The 19107-nt window shown below is 43.9% G+C and overlaps 2 protein-coding genes across 2 annotated transcripts in view; one reads left to right on the top strand and one right to left on the bottom strand.

Annotated features, from left to right (window-relative positions):
• Positions 1-19107, top strand: part of LOC309701521 (uncharacterized protein) — a 250212-nt gene that overhangs the window by 187360 nt on the left and 43745 nt on the right. The window lies entirely within an intron of this gene.
• LOC309701495 (NLR family CARD domain-containing protein 3-like) overlaps positions 7202-19107 on the bottom strand; it is a 50746-nt gene continuing 38840 nt past the window's right edge. Inside the window, exons 7-8 of the mRNA XM_082525736.1 lie at positions 8283-8456; positions 7202-7607 (exon numbers count right to left, since the gene is read on the bottom strand). Of these exons, the coding sequence (XP_082381862.1) occupies positions 7598-7607; positions 8283-8456 (184 nt within the window). The 3' untranslated portion in view covers positions 7202-7597. The remainder of the gene's footprint in view (positions 7608-8282; positions 8457-19107) is intronic.

Here is a 19107-nt window from a genome sequence, read left to right as displayed (position 1 = left end):
GCTGCAGGTGGCACAGCAGCTTTAATGTCTTCCAGACAGGAAGTTTTGGAAAGAAATATCATCATTTCCCAGATTTTACTATCTTAGTGTTCTGTAACAAAATCACTGTTGTGCGCATGGTGTTAGAGATGATGATGATTACAAACAAACTTAATGTGCTAGTCGTGCTTTTCTTGAGGGATTTGTCCTTCCACCAGTTTTCATGTCATTGGAATCATTTGTATTCACTGATTCTGGCACTTATTTCATCAAACCAAACTCCAAGTAAATACTTTCGGCTTTTTGGTTTTGTCAAACGAACTAATGTAAAGAGTGCCTGGCTGTGCACTACACCACGCAGTGGGAATTTGTCTTCTCCAGTTAAATTCAGGATTAACTTGCTTTATAACACAGACCTCAAAAGTAACCGTTATAACCCCAAACACAAGAAAATGTGATCTACAGCACAGTGAGAACTGGCAACGCTTATCTGGAGGGGTCAGAGTGAATGAACTGGACACCTGTAGAAGCAGGATTTGATTTCCACTGATTTCCTTTCTGATCCGATACCAAGTAAAATTCAGGGTGGTATCGACGATACTGATCTGATACCGATACTCTGTACAAAAACTTATTTTTTTTACTCTATCTTTTATTTTATCTCAAATTATAGCGTCGTAATGATCACAGGACATCAGATTACTTGTTCTTATCACTTAATGATGCAGAATTATCATATAGAAATGAAAAACCTGAAGTTGTGGCTATTTGTTGCCTGCCTGCAGCATTAAAGGACTCCGTGAGAGACGTCTGTCTCGCCCTGGCAGCACCTCTCCCTCTCCTCCTCTTCAGTTCGCCTCAACATACGCTCGTCATATTCTGTGATGTGATTCACTCTGAGGTGTTTGACCAGGTCAGCGGTGTTACCACAACACCTCACATTCTTGCCACATGTATGGCAAACCACGTCTCAGCTGTTCGTGGAGGTAAAATACGTCTGCACATGACTCTGTTTACGCTCAGCCATTGTTGTGAGTGTGCACGCCAAGGGGCCGGACACAATGACGGGTATCGGAGGAATCGATATTTCAGTATCGATCCGCACATCACTAGTTGAGATACGTTTTAAACTGGTCCAAAAAACAAATGCATATTTTCCCGAACCACTGTTCCTTGACTAAGGTGGATAACGTGATGAGGTCAAGGAAGGGTGTGACGGAGATTTGATTGGAAAACTTGCAATTGTCGTCCGTTAAAGTTTCACGTTGGCTTTTTCATCTTGAAAGCCCTCTCTGCTCGTGTCCAACCCGTGTGAACAATCACAGATGTGAGAAATGTAAACAAACCGTCCGCAGAACGCTGATCAGGTTATTTTAAGCGCAAGAAAACAAAAACGTTGCGCTCACCGTCGGCGTCACGGACGAGGCCTGGGGGTCCGGGCCCGTCCACAAAGGTCATTGTAACACAAATCATACGATTGCTAATGAAAATGCTATAAAGCTACATCGCAGATAAGTCTCTGGAGTAACAATCAAGGCCATGTTAGTTATTTGATGAATAGTATCTGTGCCACTCATGGCGGATGACTGAGGAGGACATTGACCTCTGCAAGTCAGGAAAGTCTGCTACTCATTGTATAAATATGAGATGTTTTTCAAAAACCAGCCAGCCATCATCTCGGAGGCTGACTCCAAAGTACCATCTCACTTCAAACTTGCAAAACAAGTCGAGTCGATGCGAGCGCACTGCTTGTTTCTAGTTAGTCTTTAAGGATGACAGCATTAGTCTGCTCCTTTGTATGAAATAAAGTGAGTCGAGTCCATGTGGTCTGGCACCCACCCACATTTCTCTGCTAGTGATCCATGAGGACTCCACCTTGTTGCCAGTTCTCTTGTGTGGAAGCTTCAGGAAATGACAGCTTCACTCTGACGTGTGTGAGCTGTGTGAGGTCTGTGGTTAGAAGTTTACAGTGTTTGCTCTTTGTGTCGTCTGTAATATGCTCTATGGCTTTAAAAAAATGGCCACATGTTTCTGTAGCTGAATTTGTCCATCTCTGACCTTCTGAGACTGTATTTTCAAATAGGGACGTTCTGACTTTTCTTCACCTTGTACTTCATTCTGCAAATGTTTTATACTCTATTAGAGTTATTACATTATTCTGTTATGCTATAAAATCAACCCCCATATAAGATCGTACTTAAGAAATACATTTAAAAACCCTTCCTGTGCAAATAACCCAAGTTATCTAGAAGAAATAAAAACTGCACCGCAAACCAAACTCAGGTGTTCGACCTGTTGAGCTCGGGAAACTAACTGGTGTTTCATTTTAGTGAGTGCTTTGTTAGATTCCTTCATTTGAACCAAATGAAGTTGATTAAAGTTGATGCATTGATGTGTTTGAAGTGTTTTGTTAGTTGCGATGGATCTCCTGCTGTCTTTTTTCCTCATTATTAAAAGAGGATTTCTTTGAATTTCAAACATCCATTTCCTGTTTATCTGGTCCCGGGTCACAGGTGCAGCAGTCTAAGCAGAGAATCCCAGACCTCCCTAAACAACCACTTCCTCCAGCATATCCAGGACAATACTGAGGCATTCCCAGGCCTGCTGAGAGATATAACCTCTCTAGTGTGTCCTGGGTCTGCCCTGGAGACTCCTCCTCATGGGACAGGCCCCAAACACCTCACCCAGGATATTTTTAATTAAAACATCACAAATAAGTCGTCAGGTCTGATGGTCACATTTGTGAGATTCAACCACCATAAAGCAGAGATCACACAGGACACACTGTGTAACCCTCAGCTCAGGTGTGTTCAGGACATTTGCTTGGAAGAAGCCGTCTGTGGATAAATCCTGCTCTCCACCTCAGCTGTCAGGTTTATCCAGAGAACGGCCGTCCTGACTTCCAGCAGCCCCACAGTCCTCGTTTCTAATAAACTGGCATCACTGAAATGAACTGTCTGCCTCGCTGTTCAATAATCTGCTCTTTGCCAATTTCCCAGCAGAACCTTCCACTCATATCAGCATTTTTCTGTGATTCTCACATGAACTAAACATAAAAAGCTGAAGCCAACCTCAGAGTTCCCCGTAGTGAGGAAGAGTTTCCTCTGAGCCACAGCTGAGTTTGATGCGTCCCCAAAGGAAGACTGACGGGAGGACAGACTCTGGGAGAAAGGCAGATATTAAAAGATATGAATACAAAGTACGCTGCAACAAACAGGACAGCAGATTATGAAGAGCGGTTAGACCTTCATGTGTCAGTCATTGAAATGTGATCAAAGTTACCTGTTTGACATCCTGATAGAAGAAAATCAGCTTCTTGGATCCGTTTGCAGCAAAGAATTCATGGATCAGACTGAACTGGAAGAATCAGACATTAATGACTCAAAGGTTCAACTCTGAGGAAGGATCACGTCTCTGAACTTACTCTGTCATCAGAGACGATGGCGTCTTCCACCGCCGCCTCCTCCAGGCTGCCGGCGTCGGCCAGCCTGCTCATCAGGTATTTATGTCGGGCATCCAGAGCTGCCCGCCGTTCCTCCTTCACGGCTCTCGCCTGTTTGGCTACTTCTCTCCTCGCCTCATTGGACAGCAGCATCGTCCTTTTACCAGACACCTGGAGAAACATCAGCTCAGTCTACAGACGCAGAGACCAGTGAGAGCTTGGCCCAAACATCTGCAGGTTTCTGAGGACCACGTTTGACCCTGACTGGAGGCATCGATTCTGAGTGTGACTGCCTAAACTGAGCTACTGTCCCCCCTCCACTGAGACGTTGTCCTGTGATGTGTCATGGGGGGAAGTGTTCCTCACGGTTGGACTCGTGAGAAGTTCAGTCAGTTTATTCAAACTTTAAAAAGACGCATTTTCAGTCTCTGGATTTCAGCAGAAACAAATGTGAACACAGCACTTTTTGATTGAGTATAAAAGGATGAAAGAGTCAGTGATTAGTAACATTGTTGCTGACTGATGCTGTTGTAGAGCTGTCTTTGGATCCTCACCTTCCTGGAAGCCTTCCCTGGATTGCTCATATATCATTAACTTGTTTGTGTTCAGTAGAATCAGGTGTTGTGGATGCAGGTCGTAGCTGTGTGAGGCCTGTACAGTCAGCGCTGTGTGAGCGCTGTGTAACGTTAGCTTAGACTTCTTTCTGTTGTTATCATCCTTCAGGTTAATGTTGTTTTCATTATGCATCACAGGAAGTGTGGGTGGCTGTTAGCCTCACAGCTCATGGAGAGTTGCTGCTGCTCTGCCTCCTTTTTGATGTTTCTGCTCTTTGTGGCTTTGTGTTACTTTGTGTCGTGTCTGAAACAAAGTGAGTCCATGTTACTAACTGTAGTCGGCTCTCTGTCTCGTGCACAGCTGACTGTTGTCTGAATGAAAGTATTTTTGTACTTTGTGTAATCTGTTGGGTCTTTGAGCCCTTTTTAAACAGCATATGAGCCATATGTATGTGTGTATATGAAAGGTTGTTTGTAATACATCAAATTGTTGCTTATTCTAGAGCTGCTGCTGTGCCTGATTGGTCTACTCGCTCGAAACTGAAGGTTGACTTGATTCTTTTGGTTTTTTACATTTTGTCAATAAACCAACTTCTTTATGATTTGAACGGCGTCTCTGACGTGTCACAGGCCTGTCAGCTTTCTTGGTGATTGGTATAGATTTGAGCTTCATGCTCTGGCTGTTGTTGGGTTTTCCTCTTTCATATTAAAGCTTTTGTCCTACATTTGGCTCTAAAGTCTAATTCTAATCCCAGCACTGTGTCTGGGTGTGTGATGCTTGTTTTCCTGCTCTTTCTCATGAAACAGTCACAACATTCTCAGTCCAACTTTCACTCTTTGCTGCGTTTGCTGCAGCTGCAGTGAACATGGTGCCGTTTGCCTTTAAGAAAGTTGTGCACAAAGGCTTTTTCTCTAGCAGACAGCTGTGTGGCTAAAAGTCAGATCATTTTTTACCACCTCAGTCACACTGGACTGAAACAAGAGTGAAACTAGGAAGAATCAGAGTTTGTCCAGTGACTGCACTGATTTTCTTCATATTCACAAACTGATTCTAAGTAGTTGCATCAGCTAATCACCCGGACACTGAGCGTCCAACACGCTCCCTGAAGGGAAACGATTACATCCTCCAAACAATCACAATCTGTCTCTGAATGACTGGAATTATTCTCTGATTTGTCAATAACTGGAGTTTATCAATGCAGACACGTTGCCAACATGATGAAGTCAGTCTGAGTCGCATCTCTTTGGCTAACTTAACTCAAGTGGTTGCCGACTATTCTGGTTCTATTCCCATATAACAGCAGGGTTGCTGAGCACCTCTGTCACTCTGCACTTATGTTCCCAGTTCTCTTTTGTGGAGGAATTTTCCAGGAATTCCTGGGACCAGCTTTCCATGAGAGACCCGATCAGGAGCGACTGTCCTGGACACTCCCAGCATCACAGGGACTCACAAACCCGTCTACCACAGTGAGAAGACTGATGGTCACAGGCCCACATGTAGCTTTAGATCACACGTGTGCACTTCCTGTGGTCACTGCTGTAACTCTAGACTCACCGAGGGGCCAGTGGTTGGTGAGGCAGCAGCAGCTGAAGTCATGTGACTAATGGCTCTCAGCTTCTGTCCTCCTATTCGCCGGTGTCCTTCACCTGTCACACCTGGTCAAGAAAGAGTGAGAATGTTCAGAGCTTTAATGGAAAAGAATATTATTACATATAAAAGGCCTCTAACAAGTATTGTAGTGTTAATCAGGATGAAGTCCATCATGAACACTTCAGAGTGGTTCAGACAGTCGGTGTTTCATCCACAGAGCCTCCAGTCTGCATATCAAAGTATCCTGAGGAATGACAGTGAACCCCGAGTTCCCCTCATTACATTCATGTGTGTGACTGTGAGGAAAAGGTGATTGTATGAACGTGTGTGAGCGAGTGAATGAGGCTTGTATCAGAGTGGAGATAATGTCAGCGGCACAAGCTGGACGCTGCAGGTGTCACATGTGAATCTGTGCATCAGTGTCTGCACCTTTGTGGAGGTGAAGCTCAGGAGGTTTGGATTTGTTCAAAGCTCTGTCTGCTCCATCTTTCTTTCCCTCAGGCCTCTCCAGATCAGGAAGGAGGTCCTGTTCTCCTTCTCCCTCCTGGATTTCTGGATCCAGGGAAGGATCAAAGTCTCTCAGCCCAGCATCAGAGCTTCTGGCTGGGGGAGGACTGGAAGTTTCAGCTGGAGGCTGAGAGCCTGGATCTGCCATCTGAGTCACAATTCAAATATTCTCAGTAATCTCAAAAAGCAACAGAAAGGTGCCATTTTCATGAGCAGTGGGTTATCCAGCAGTTTGATTCATGTCAGCAGCATTTAGTTTGTAACTGCTGACTCACCTCTGGCTGTGTCCTGCTCTCAGGGTCACAGTGGACACTGTACCTTTGACCGAAGCTGCAAAGACAGTCAGCAGGGGTCTGGATGCATTCAGCACCACGTCCTTGTTGGGCAGACACCTTCAGTGACAGGACAGACAGTCCAAAGTAAGGAGACGTGGGACACAGTGAAGACACAGAAACAGAAACCAGAACTATAATCACAAAACAAACTCAGAAACATAAAGAGTGAATCAGCTGATTCAGTGTTTGTGACAAAAACATGGATCCTGGTTAATAACTTTTATTTGTTTGTTTCTGTATTATTTTGTGTATCGTTCTTATGAGCTGTTGTTTTGTCAGTGAAATATTATTTCATTGTTTTAAGCTTTTTGTTGACTTTGAAGTGCTTAAGTTGATATTTTTGAACATTTAATTTGTTCGATTATTGTCGAGTCGATAAAACTGTCAAACGCACAGCTGCTTCCAGCACGGCCGGAGGAGAGGTGGCCGAGCAGACGCACAACACACACAGCTCACAGGTTTGCATTTCTATATATTGCAGATGTTGCAGAAATTGAGAGTAAAGAACTCGGAGATCCAGCGCTGTCTCCTGCCCCTTATTTATACACCACAACACAACGACAGGCGTAACTCACACAAACGGGTAACATGAGGCTCAGATGCTTTGGACGTGTTCACATATACTGGACACAGAATGATGAAGATGGAGCTGCAGGAAGGAGGAAAAGAGGAAAAACACAGAAAAGATTCACAGATGTGGTGAAAAAGGACACGACAGCTTCTGTTTGTTAGTTTGGTTTTTCTTTATTTGGTAAAGATTCAGAAATAAAGAGAAGATCACATGTTTGAATATTATATTAACGTTCTGTAATTACAACAAGTTGTAAAATCTTTCCAGAGTGAGACAGAGACTGTGCAGAGACTGTAGAAGGACAGAGCAGCAGCAGAGCAGTCCAGATACACTGATGATCCTCTGTCAGATCCAGAGGGACACACAGGGCTGATGCTGGACTCTACATTGTGTCTGACAGTGGAGCTGTTCTCAGAGCAGTTCACTCTGCAGCACTGACAGTCATCTGCACTTCATTCCTCTGTCAGTCACTGCTGGATGAAGCTCTCCTCTCCACCTCCCAGTAACATGGCCCAGTCAGAGCGTCTCTACACACAAGCTGCTGCTGCTTCAACCTCTCTGGATCATCAGGACACAGCTGCTCCTCTCTCAGCACACACACCGTCCTGTTTACCATCATCACCTCCACCTGCAGAGAGAAGGAGGAAGAGCAGAGGGGATAAACGAGTGTTTCCAGAGACTCTTCATCAGCTGTCAGTCAGTGATGCAGCACATCCAGTATAAAGAGCAGCAGGGACGTCAGTGCTGGGACTGTACTAGGACTCATTGTTGCTTCACTTTTTCTAATCTTTGGATTTTTATTGAAGTTGCTGAAAATGTTTTTCCCTCCTAGTTTGAGTTTGGACTTTCATTCATTAGAAGAACCTTGGTGTGTCCACTCTGAGCTCTGTAGGAACCCCAACAACAAGCCCAACAATCCAGATGGACGGTTCCAGCTGTTAACTGGAGGAATTCCATCCAAACATCTGCTCTCACTAAATTCTTCCTCACCTACAGACTGTGTTCTTCACTGCTTTAAACTTGGAAATCAATGCAGTCATTGGTCTGCGTGCTGCTTTGTTCAGAGAGCTGATTGGCTGTTGACAGTGTTTGATCAGAGCGTGTCAGCCGTTACTATGGTGACCATAAGGGTGAGAAACAGGAAGTGTTTGTGTCCAATCCTGAAGCCTGTCACCGTTCTCCTCTCACAGCTTCACTGAGAAGCTGCAGCTTTACAGGAAACACTGGATCTTTGTTTCATACTGACTGTGTTTAGTACAATACTGCTGACAGCACCACCCACTCACTCCATCACTCTACTTACACCAGAGTCTCCAGTCTGTAGTCTGGACTCTGCTGAAGATCAGACAGCTGCTTCACATCTGGATCCTTCAGGTTGTTTCCCCACAGGTACAGCTCTCTCAGATGGGAGGGGTTGGACTTCAGTGCTGCTGCCAGATAATCACAGCTGATCTCTGACAAACCACAGCTCTGCAATCTGTATAAAGAATGAAAGATGTAAGTTTATTAGACAAAGTGCTTGAAATCATTCAGTGTTTCATCATCTGTTCAGAGCTGAAGAAGGTTCAGAATGTAGAAGTTTAGAAAATGGAAACTCCAAACAGCTGAAGCCAACAGGAAGCAGCTTCAAACAGGAAACTGTGCAGAGTTTCAGACTATATGTCCTGATGCAGCCAGTTGGATTTTGGAGATTTGAATCTCTGTTCTGTGACTAAGTCCTTGAATCATTTCTTCCAGTTGGTCCAACAAGACAGACTAAGTATTGGACATGTGTTGTGGCTCCATCAGGGGAGCTTCTAAATGTGATGTGATGGCCACTCTGGGTCTGTCAGGTCACAGCACTGAAGAGAGCTCAAACTGGGCACACAGCTGTTCCAGTCTGGACCAAAGACTCTATACTGGGACTGAGGGACTGCTTTGACTGCACCCACTGGGACTTTTGAAAGGCTCATGTTCTCACTTAGATCATCGATTTCTACTGACATTTCTTTCTGGGAAAAATGGGGATTACTTTGCAAACAGGAAGTATTTTCCCCAATAAGCAGCCCTGGATTAGTAAATCACTCCAACATGTTCTCAGGCAGAAGAAGCTGTCTTGTTATGAGGGAGAGAAGAAAAAGATTGAGGCACAGAAACCTGTTGAAAGAGAGATAAAGCAGCTAAAATCAGGTGTAAAAGTAAAGCAGAGGATGAGCTGAATAAAGGACACTCAAGGCTGGCTTGGAAAGGAATGAAGTCCATGGTGGGGATGCAGAACAAGGAACAAAGATGAATGTGATGCTGAATCAGCAGAAGACTTGGACTCATTTGATTCCAGCTTTGATATCATTGATTTCAATGAAGAGCTTTGTGATTGTAGCAAAGGGCTGGTAGCTCTGAGAGTCCCACTGATGAGGTGTTTGTGTGGAAATCTCTTAGTGGGACCAAAGAGAGAAAAAGCCCTGGTCCTGATGCTGTGGGAGGGAAATGATTGAAGTGTGCTGTGAGGAACTGACTGGGAGATTTTCACACATTTTCCAGTCCTCCTTGGAACAACAGGAAGTTCCCAGCATATGGAAACAAAGGTTAAGTGTCCTATGGCACTCAGTGATGATGGTGCTGTAGCCCCACCACCTCCACCTCTTTGTAAAGGAACTAACTGTAATCTGAAGCTTCAAATGGAACTAAGACTTCCTCCACTAGGTGGCAGTGTCTGATGAGAAAGTGTTAGTGGAGCTGGCCTGGAGTCAGAAACAGGAAGATGCAGGATTTGGGCTGAAATGGGCAAAAGTGGTTAGCACTAGTGCCTTAGAGCAAGAAGGTTGTAGGTTGAAGCTTGTTGGTCAGCTGGGCCTTTCTGTGGAGGTTGGATGTTCTCCCACAGTCCAATGAAATGCTGCTTAGGTTCATTGGTGCTTCTACATTGGCTGTAGGTGTGGATGTGAGGGAGTGCTTCTCTGTCTCTCTCTGTTGGCCCTGTGATGGACTGCTCACCTGTGCAGGTGGACCACGCCTCTTGCCCTATGACAGCTAGGGCACAGGCTGCAGCCCTGTGAGCCTAAGCTGAATAAACAGTTAGCAAAAATGATCCATAGATGGCCTGAAATCCCCCAGTTAGCAGTTTGGTAGATAGCTATGACATGCTAATCCCATCCAGCAGCTGTATTCTACCTGTAAGCTGATCCCTGCTGAGCCAAAGCACTTTTTCATATACAAATTACAACCTTTAATAGAAACCTATTGGTCAGCATCTTATTAGCCTGCTGTTAGCTTCATTCCACAGAAAACTGAGAGAAACTAACAGAGTTGATAAAGAATAAAGAGAAATGTGCTGATTTAAAGCCTTTGAAGTGCTTCAGATGATCTCTGTCCACTTCTGTCCACTCATTCATTCATGTAAGCTTTCTAATGCAGCTTTGATCTTCACAGTCTGCTTGATGAAACTCATTCTAACCCTGAATGTCAGAGTGTTCCTCCTTCTCTTTCCCATCATTCATGCTGGCAGTGGAGGAGATTTGGATGTTGGACTGTGTTTTGGATGATGTGTGTATGTTTGTGTTGGACTGCTGTCTGTAAAGCAAACGCACATTTTGCTTTGGATTTCAGTGTCACACAGACTTTAAGGTGCAATGAAGAGTTTGAGAGTTTCACAGTGAATTTTCCAGTGGAGGATTTTTCTTCTTCTTTGAAGGTTTGAAATGTGAACATTGTTCTGCTGCAGTCAATGGACTAAACCAGAGAAGAAGAAAACAGACTTTACCATGAAGATCCTCAGTGTGGATCAGTATAATATCAGCCTGATGTCTGCAGTTTAGTGTCAGCACAACTTTCACATCATATTCATCTCAGCACAACTAAAACATGCTGACTGACCTCAGAGTTTCAAGTTTACATCCTGGACTCTCCAGGAAACCACATAGATGCTTCACTCCTGGATCCTGCAGCTTGTTGTTTTTGTACAGGTCCAGCTCTCTCAGATGGGAGGGGTTGGACTTCAGTGCTGCTGCCAGATAATCACAGCTGATCTCTGACAAACCACAGCTCTCCAATCTGTATAAAGAATGAAAGATGTAAGTTTATTAGACAAAGTGCTTGAAATCATTCAGTGTTTCATCATCTGTTCAGAGCTGAAGAAGGTTCAGAATGTAGAAGTTTAGAAAATGGAAACTCCAAACAGCTGAAGCCAACAGGAAGCAGCTTCAAACAAACACAACAAGAGAAAAAACTCTGAATGTTTCACATTAAAGTCGTACATTTCTCATAAAAACAGGACAAAGACTTGAAAAAGTCGTGTTTTTCCTTCCAGGAACCACATGGCTTCACTTTTAAAGGTGAAGTGTGACAGAAATGGACATATTTGAAGTCCAACACCTTTTTCCAGTCACATTATTAAAGCAGACAAACTACAAGCTCATTTTCATTCCAACAAGTCATCTTCTGACCTGGACTAACAACACTGGTCTCTATGTGCAGCTGGCTGTGAGACCAGTGCTCAGGGAGCGTCTACAAAGTGCAACACTGAAAGAACATCACACACTCATTTGCTTCCAGCACTTTCACACAAACATCTACTGTCATTATTGTCACCAAACTCTGTGGATCCTTTATTGCAAATTCAAATGGGATCAAATGGTCAGACAAAAGAGGGTTATGAGGAAATATGATGAAATGTTGTGTATTAGCAGCAACTTATTGAATCATTTTCCTCAGAAACCAAACAAAATGATTGACAAACATGTTTTTACAAACTCAGTGTTGGACTTGGATCAGCAGGATAAGCTGATGTTTAAAGGCATTTGAGTCTCGCTGTATGAGAGTCCAGTTCTTACTCAATATTTATGGATGATGTTCTTTCAGTGTTGCACTTTGTTTGGCACAAAATGAAATTATTTGGCCTCTCAGATGCTTTTAGAGATTCCCAAATGACTGATGATGACATCTCTGGGGTCTGATTGATAGAAAAAAAATCTCTTTGAGACCTTTTGTAACTGACAAACTCTTCATCTGCTAACAACACTGAGTTGAATCTCCATGGCTGATAGTTCAGAATCAGAATCAGAATCAGAATGGGTTTATTGCCAGATGTTGAGGTTTACAACATTAGGAAATTGCTGCGGTGCTTCAGTGCAAACAATAAGAATTAAAGTGCTATGTAGAAAGAAAGATATGTGCATGAGATATACATGAGATATATACATGAGAATAAGAATTATGAGTGTTACGTGGAGCAGGCATCAGGAATACACATTGAAAAAGCAAGAGGAGAAATCACCAGAGTCTTATAATCACATTCTGTAACTAAAGGGAGACGTTTTTCTATACAAATATATGTTTTATGGACATTAGAAAAAAAGAGTATTGACGTGAAGCAGGATTATGAAATCTCCATACATCAGCCAGCCCATAATTATCAAGAAAGCTCTGAATGACGCATGCTGACTTTGGACTAAGTGTACTTTTGTGTGAACTGTGGTCCATAGCAGATAATGAGCAGTTTAGGTCTCCCTCAAAGATGATATTGTGTGATGACATATTGGGGAGCCGCGCAAAGACATTAGTGAAAAATCTGTGATCGTCCCAATTAGAGGCGTAGATATTTGCTAAGATCAAATGAAAACCATAAACTATATTTTCTGCACTTAAAATCCTGTAATTTTCTCATAAATCGACAGTGCGCCTTATGGATGAATTCTGGTTGTGCTTACTGACCTCGAACCGATTTTATGTGCTACACGGCGCTCAGAAACCTTTCAAAAGATGTTTTGGTACGACTTTGCTCAGCTACGAGGCCGCACCGCTTGATGGATTGTTGGAGCATTACAGCTACGAGGAGCCTCGCGGAGTGATACGTACTCTGCTTCAACGTAATATTACTGTATTGAGTGTGTATAAGGACCATAAATGGCACCTGTAAGAGACACGGTTACAAAGAGGATTTCAAACTCCAGGCTGTCAAGTCACGCAGTAGAACCTGGGAACAGAGCAGCTGCTTGTTATTATGCTCAGCGTCTGTTTACATTTTGACTGCACGATTGTGAGCTTTTTGTTATGCACAAAAACAACAGTTTTCTTTTATTTATGGAGCATTATTATTTAATAAATGCTGATCATTTATTTCTGAGTAATTGTTTCATGTACATCTACGCTGTATGTTAATAAATGTGCCTGTGTGAGATTTGGGACACAGCTTTGACTAAGAACTCTCTTTTTGTTCGTACTTTCTGGCTTCAAAAATATCGAGATATATATCGTATATCGCCATCCAGCTAAAGAATATCGAGATATGAACTTTGGGTCATATCGCCCAGTCGTAATATTGCAATAGGTTGTCCGTTAAACTCAAGCGGGGCTTGGGCCCTGGCACGGCGTAGCCACACAATCCTGGTAGTAGTGACGCTCGGCTATGACGGCGTGCGGGTTACCAGCTGGCTTTCTCAGGATAGGGCTCCTGTGTGAGCGGTCGACAATAACGTCTTTATCCATACCCAGCACTTCACGTAGTAGCACGGATACGGCCGTGGAGGAGCTCGAGTCCAGGCCCTCTGGGATCCCTATGATGTGGATGTTAGCTCTCCGCTTCCTGCCTTCATCACATTTATCCTTCAGGTCAGACAGCTCCTCCTTCATACTCTCTACTGTAGACTGCAGGGTGGTCACCTCATCGCTCCACATTGACAGCCCATCCTCAGCTTCTTTCACTCTAACCTTTACTCCATCAACTTCGCCGCACGTCGCCGCCATGCTGTTAGCGATCTCATTTCTCAGTCCTTGCACGTCAGCCCTTATATTGTCAAAATCTTCTTTCAATGCATTTCTGACTTCTTCTTTTAACAGCGTACTAATGTCCTCTTTAATGGATTGAAGAAGCTCCAGTTTTAGAGCAGTAGGATCCACATCACGCGCGTCTGTTGAGTCTGCTCTTCAGCGGCCGTAGAGCTGGACGCTGCCCTTTGGCCATCATCGATACTCTCGCCCGAGATCGCACCGGGGCTAAAATATTCACCTGCTCAGCTGTTTTTGATCAGTTTGAGCCTGTGTGGTTTGATCAGGTGGAGGAACGATGTGATGCTATAAAGACATCATCTTGTCCAAATGAAGTTGTTCCAACACGTGTTTAAAAAGATTTTAAAGGTTGTTGGTTCCGACATCTTAGCGATTTTTAACAGCAGTCTTAGTTCAGGTGTTGTACAGCCTGTTTTAAACATGCTGTTGTACAGCCTGTACTAAAAACCTGATCTGGATCCTCTGTCTGCTCAAACTTCAGGCCTATTTCAAAGCTTCCCTTCCTGTCGAAGATTTTGTAAAAGATTATATTTGTTCAGCTGCAATCTGTTGTAAAGGTTTCAGTCTGGTTTTAAAGCTCTTCACAGCACTGAAACTGCACTTTGGAAAGTTCTTAATGATCTTTTATCAGCCACTGATCAGGAGACTCCGCTGTGCTTTTGGATCTGACCGCTGCCTTGACCACAGCATCTTGACCTCACCATTGGAGCATGGCGGCATCAAGGGCGCTCTATTAGACTGGTTCAGCTCTTTTATTAAATCGCATTATTACATTTGGGGCTTATATTTGACGGCAATTTGAAAAACAGCTGAGCTCAGTTGTACAGCGGTCTTTCTTCAAACTGAGGCTTTTATCTAAGGTGAGATCATTTATATCTTTTAAAAACCTTGAACGGGCGATCCACGTTTTCATGACGTCCCAGCTGGATTATTGTAACTCCTTATATGTTGGAGTTAGTGGGACCTGCCTGGCAAGACTGCAGCTGGTCCAGAAAGCTGCAGCTCGTCTTCTGACACAAGCTCAAAGACATTTATCGTCCCAACAACCACATATACGCTGGTCCCTCGCTGTAACACAGTTCACCTTTGGCGGCCTCGCTGTTTCGCTGATCTTTTTTGTGCAATTTTGCATGTTTTTGTTTTTTACAGCGCATTGTGTTCTGCGTCCTGATTGGCTGTAGACCATTGTCAGCCAATCTCGTGCCGTGTCTCCTGTACAGTACAGAATGTGTTCAAATTTACAGCAGTGTGACTCTGCAGTGCTGCACTGTATGTTTGTACGTTTTGTCCCAACAAACAACAATGATGACGAGACGTTTTGCACCTGTGGTAGCAGCCAAAGGCAGAGGAAGATGCTGACCATCATAGTTTCAACAAGGAGGCAAAAAGGTTGTAACTGTCCACAACAAGAACATCGTAAGGATGGAGTCAGCTTTGGCTTTGTGGCTCAGTGACCGCAGGAAAAAGAACATCGTGCTGGACACCAACATTATCTGCAGAAAAACTCAAAAGCTTTATGAAACTTTACCTGACAGCGAGGAGCCCAGGCCATGGACGAGTGCTCCTCACACAGAAGCTCATTTAATGCCAGCAAAGGCTGATTTGACACGTTTCAGAAACACTTTGCTTTCACTCTTTAATAATGAACTTATTTTTCTATGAAGGTTTGAACTTTGTTTAAACAAGAGAGAAAAGTGTGAAAATGTTCATGCCTGTCTGAGAAAAGTGTAGAAAGTGTGCAGTGAGGGTTTAACTGCCTTAAAACTTCTATAATACTTGTAAAACATAAAGCTGCTACTTCATTCTGAGACTTATTTTTAGAACGTAACTCGATAAACGAGCGACCGCAGTACTGTATTGTGTTTATTTTGAAAACTCTCAACAGGATCTTCAGATTTATTTTGAAAGCTTTATCTGGAAAACACAAACACATAAGCAGGAAACAAAGAGCGTGATATGAAACGATAGACGTTTTCATATGGTCATCATATATACATCGTTCTATCGAACAGCCCCAGCTCCTGCTGTCAGTCTCTGTAAATCTGCTCTGAAAACACATTTGTATTCACTGGCTTTTAATACAGCATGAGAGTTATTTGATATTTGATGTGTGATATTAATATTAGGAGTTATTTTAATCGTTATTTTGGATTCTTGTACAGCACTGTGGTCAACGCTGCTGCTGTAATTAATGTGCTATAAACACATAAACAATCTGCAGTTAAACATCCAAAACTAAAGATGTGATCGCTGCCTTTAGAAAATGTGCTGATGCACAAGATATCAGCTCCATTAAGGTGGAATGTGGCCGTGTTAGAAACATGTTGGAAGAAGTTTGAAGCTGAAACTGTGAAGCTGAGAGTGAAAGAGCTCCAGCGTCTGTCACAGGAAACTTTCTTATTTCCACACTGATGAAAGCATCAAGCTTTGATTTCCTGCTGCTTTTATTGAGTCACACTGTGAAACTGAGCCACAGCTGAACCAGCATCCCTGTACAGCAGACACTTACAGCGCTTGGCTGCTTCCATTGGACCCTCTGCACAGAGCTTCAGTTTCCTCTTCTGGTCCCAAAGTGCAGAACAACAAGGTTTCAAACAGCTTCGTTCCAGCAGCATCAGCCACAGACATGCAGAGAGAATCCTTTGGTTGTGTTGTGTGTTTGCATATCTGCTGTGTTGCTTTGTGAGGATGGATCATCTCCTGCAGCTCCAGATAAACAAGCTGGACCTGAACCTGGTAGCTTCACTTAGAAGACACTTGTGACGGGAACGTGTGAGAAGTTTTGTGCAGACAAGTGTGGATTTAGAGTGTGGGACGAGCTCTCCACAGTCTTTGTGGAGATCCACATTCTGCATACTGCCTGTGAGAAGCTGCAGACATTTGTCCTCCAAATCCACTGAGCAGCTGCTCGTGGTGGTATTAGCTTCATGTGTGCGTGTTAGCATGAAGCCTCGGTCACACTCTGCTGTGGACACGGTCACGGACAGCTGGACGCCTGATGGACGAGTCGTCCTTCCTGTTAAACTTCTTTGAGCATGAGAATAGCATGAGAAGCTCAGTGGACACTGTTCAGTGTTTTAACTCTCGCTTTCTGATGGGTTTAGATTTTATTATTGTCATTTGTATTAGGAAATATTTAACCATATATTCTTAGAGGTGTATAATCAATTGTGTAGTGATAGGATGTGTGATCTTTAGCAGGCTGCAGGGGCTTGGTGTGTATTCCACACTAGAATGCACACCCACATCCTGGGAGCACGAGAGAGGTCGTACCTTCTCTTATTGTTTTATGGCAGGATTAACGTAGCTACGTCTGTTCTAGTCTAAGTGCTTTTTGTTTAGATGAACTGCTGGACTTCCTCACCATGTTATCTAGGGTGAACCATCTAGGGTGAAGGGGGTCTACCCTCTTCCTGACCAAGGATGTTATATGACCCTTTGATCAGCAGTACCACACACACACACACACACACACACACACACACACACACACACACACACACACACACACACACACACACACACACACACACACACAGTATTCTTTGTTCACATGTATACCTATGTGAGATGCTATATGTTAATGACCCTATGCATATTCATGTAACCACAATAAAAGGAGTGCTATGGGGAGCCTGGCTGAGAGTCTGATGGTGGTCAAGTGGTGGAACGACGCTTGGCTCCAGCCAGGTCTCCCTCATGCATGAGTAAACCAGAGAACTTTGGTGCCTTGTGTCTTGCTTTTTGCTGCGTAGCAGATTGTCCTTAACGTTCCAGTGGATAGGTTCAAACTACAAACCTATCATTAATTGGTCCTTCGAGAGCCGGATCCCTGGAGTCGACATTCACCGAGGGGAAAAGAGACACGCCGACAGACTGACGTCAGCCAGGACTTATAGAGGTCCTGCAGCAAAGTCCCGAGGCGTGAGAATTCGTCATCGAGCCGGTGGATTAGCCGTCTGTTTTTTCTCCTCGATGGATGACGATTGACGGGATTCGGGACTGATGCTACTCGCAATAAGCAACACCAAGTAGGTATGTGAAAAATCTAAGCCACTGTGTGAGGCTGAGTTGTAAAGTCTTTATCACTGTGTGCGATAAAGCGTGTAGTCACTGTGTGCGACTATTCTTTGCCGCTGTGTGCAGCAAAGCGCGCATCCACTGTGTGAGGTTGCGTTGAAAGTCTTTATCACTGTGTGCGATAAAGCGCGTGATCACTGCTATGTAAGTCTTTGCCACTGTGTGCGACAAAGCACGCAGTCACTGTGTGAGACTGCGTTGAGACAATAGGCCTAATTTTTGTTGTTTGTGTGTGAGGATATTTTTTGTTGTTGTTGTTGTTGTGTGAGTGTGTGCGGAGCAGAACACGTGGTCTGTGACGTCGGCAGCTGTTGTTGTTATTATGGGTTCCCAAGCAACCAAGAGTGTGTCAGAGGGTGACGAGAAGTTTATGGTGAAATTCGCTCCCGGTAGCGCAAAGTATTTAGGACATTGGCGCAAGAAATATGATTTTGAAGGTAAATTGGTTGTAGGACAATGTCAAATGTTAGTAGACCAGTTGACAGTGAAAGCAGCTTGTGCGACAGGGAAATTGAAACAGGAGAGAGAGTTACAAGTGGCGTCCGCTAAATTGTGGTTAGAACAGGCGCAGAAGAGACAGGAGGCAGTGACTATATATACTGACAGTCAGTATGCATATGCTACACTTCATTTCTTTGCCGCTCAGTGGTCAAGACGAGGCATGACAACATCAACAGGTAAACCTGTGGAGCATGCGACATTGTTGCAGGCCCTGTTGAAAGCAGTCTTACTGCCTAGTAAAGTTGCGGTTTGTAAATGTGCAGCACACACACGTGGCACTGACCCCATTGTACTAGGCAACGCCTTTGCAGATAAAATTGCAAAGGAAGCGGCCCTTGGAACACATGGGGTTCATGTTCTGGCGTCACAGGAGCAAACTACGCCCATCACACATGATGTGTTAGCAGACATGCAGTCACACTCACCTCCAGCTGAGAAGCAGCTGTGGCTCACTAAAGGAGCAAGCCTGCGAGGTGATGTCTACTATCTTTGTGATAAACCTATATTGCCTAAGAACCTATATAGGACTGCTGCAAGTTTGAGCCACGGGCTCTGCCATGTCTCGACAGCTGGGATGGTGGCAGCAGTCGAACGGCAGTTTTTCACACTGGGATTCAATGCTTATTCAAAACATTTTTGTAAAGCATGTTTAATATGTTGTAAACATAATGCTCAGGGAAACCTCAGACCTAGGAGAGGAAAGTTTCCCAGACCCAGCTACCCATTTGAAGTAATCCATATGGATTTCATTGAGTTGTCTAACTGTAACACCTACAGGTACTGCC

The sequence above is a fragment of the Aulonocara stuartgranti genome (assembly GCF_965226115.1).
Source record: "Aulonocara stuartgranti genome assembly, chromosome: 23".
NCBI lineage: Eukaryota > Metazoa > Chordata > Actinopteri > Cichliformes > Cichlidae > Aulonocara > Aulonocara stuartgranti.
The sequence above is the reverse complement of the archived record's forward strand: the minus strand, read 5'-3'. Positions and strand labels throughout refer to the sequence as shown.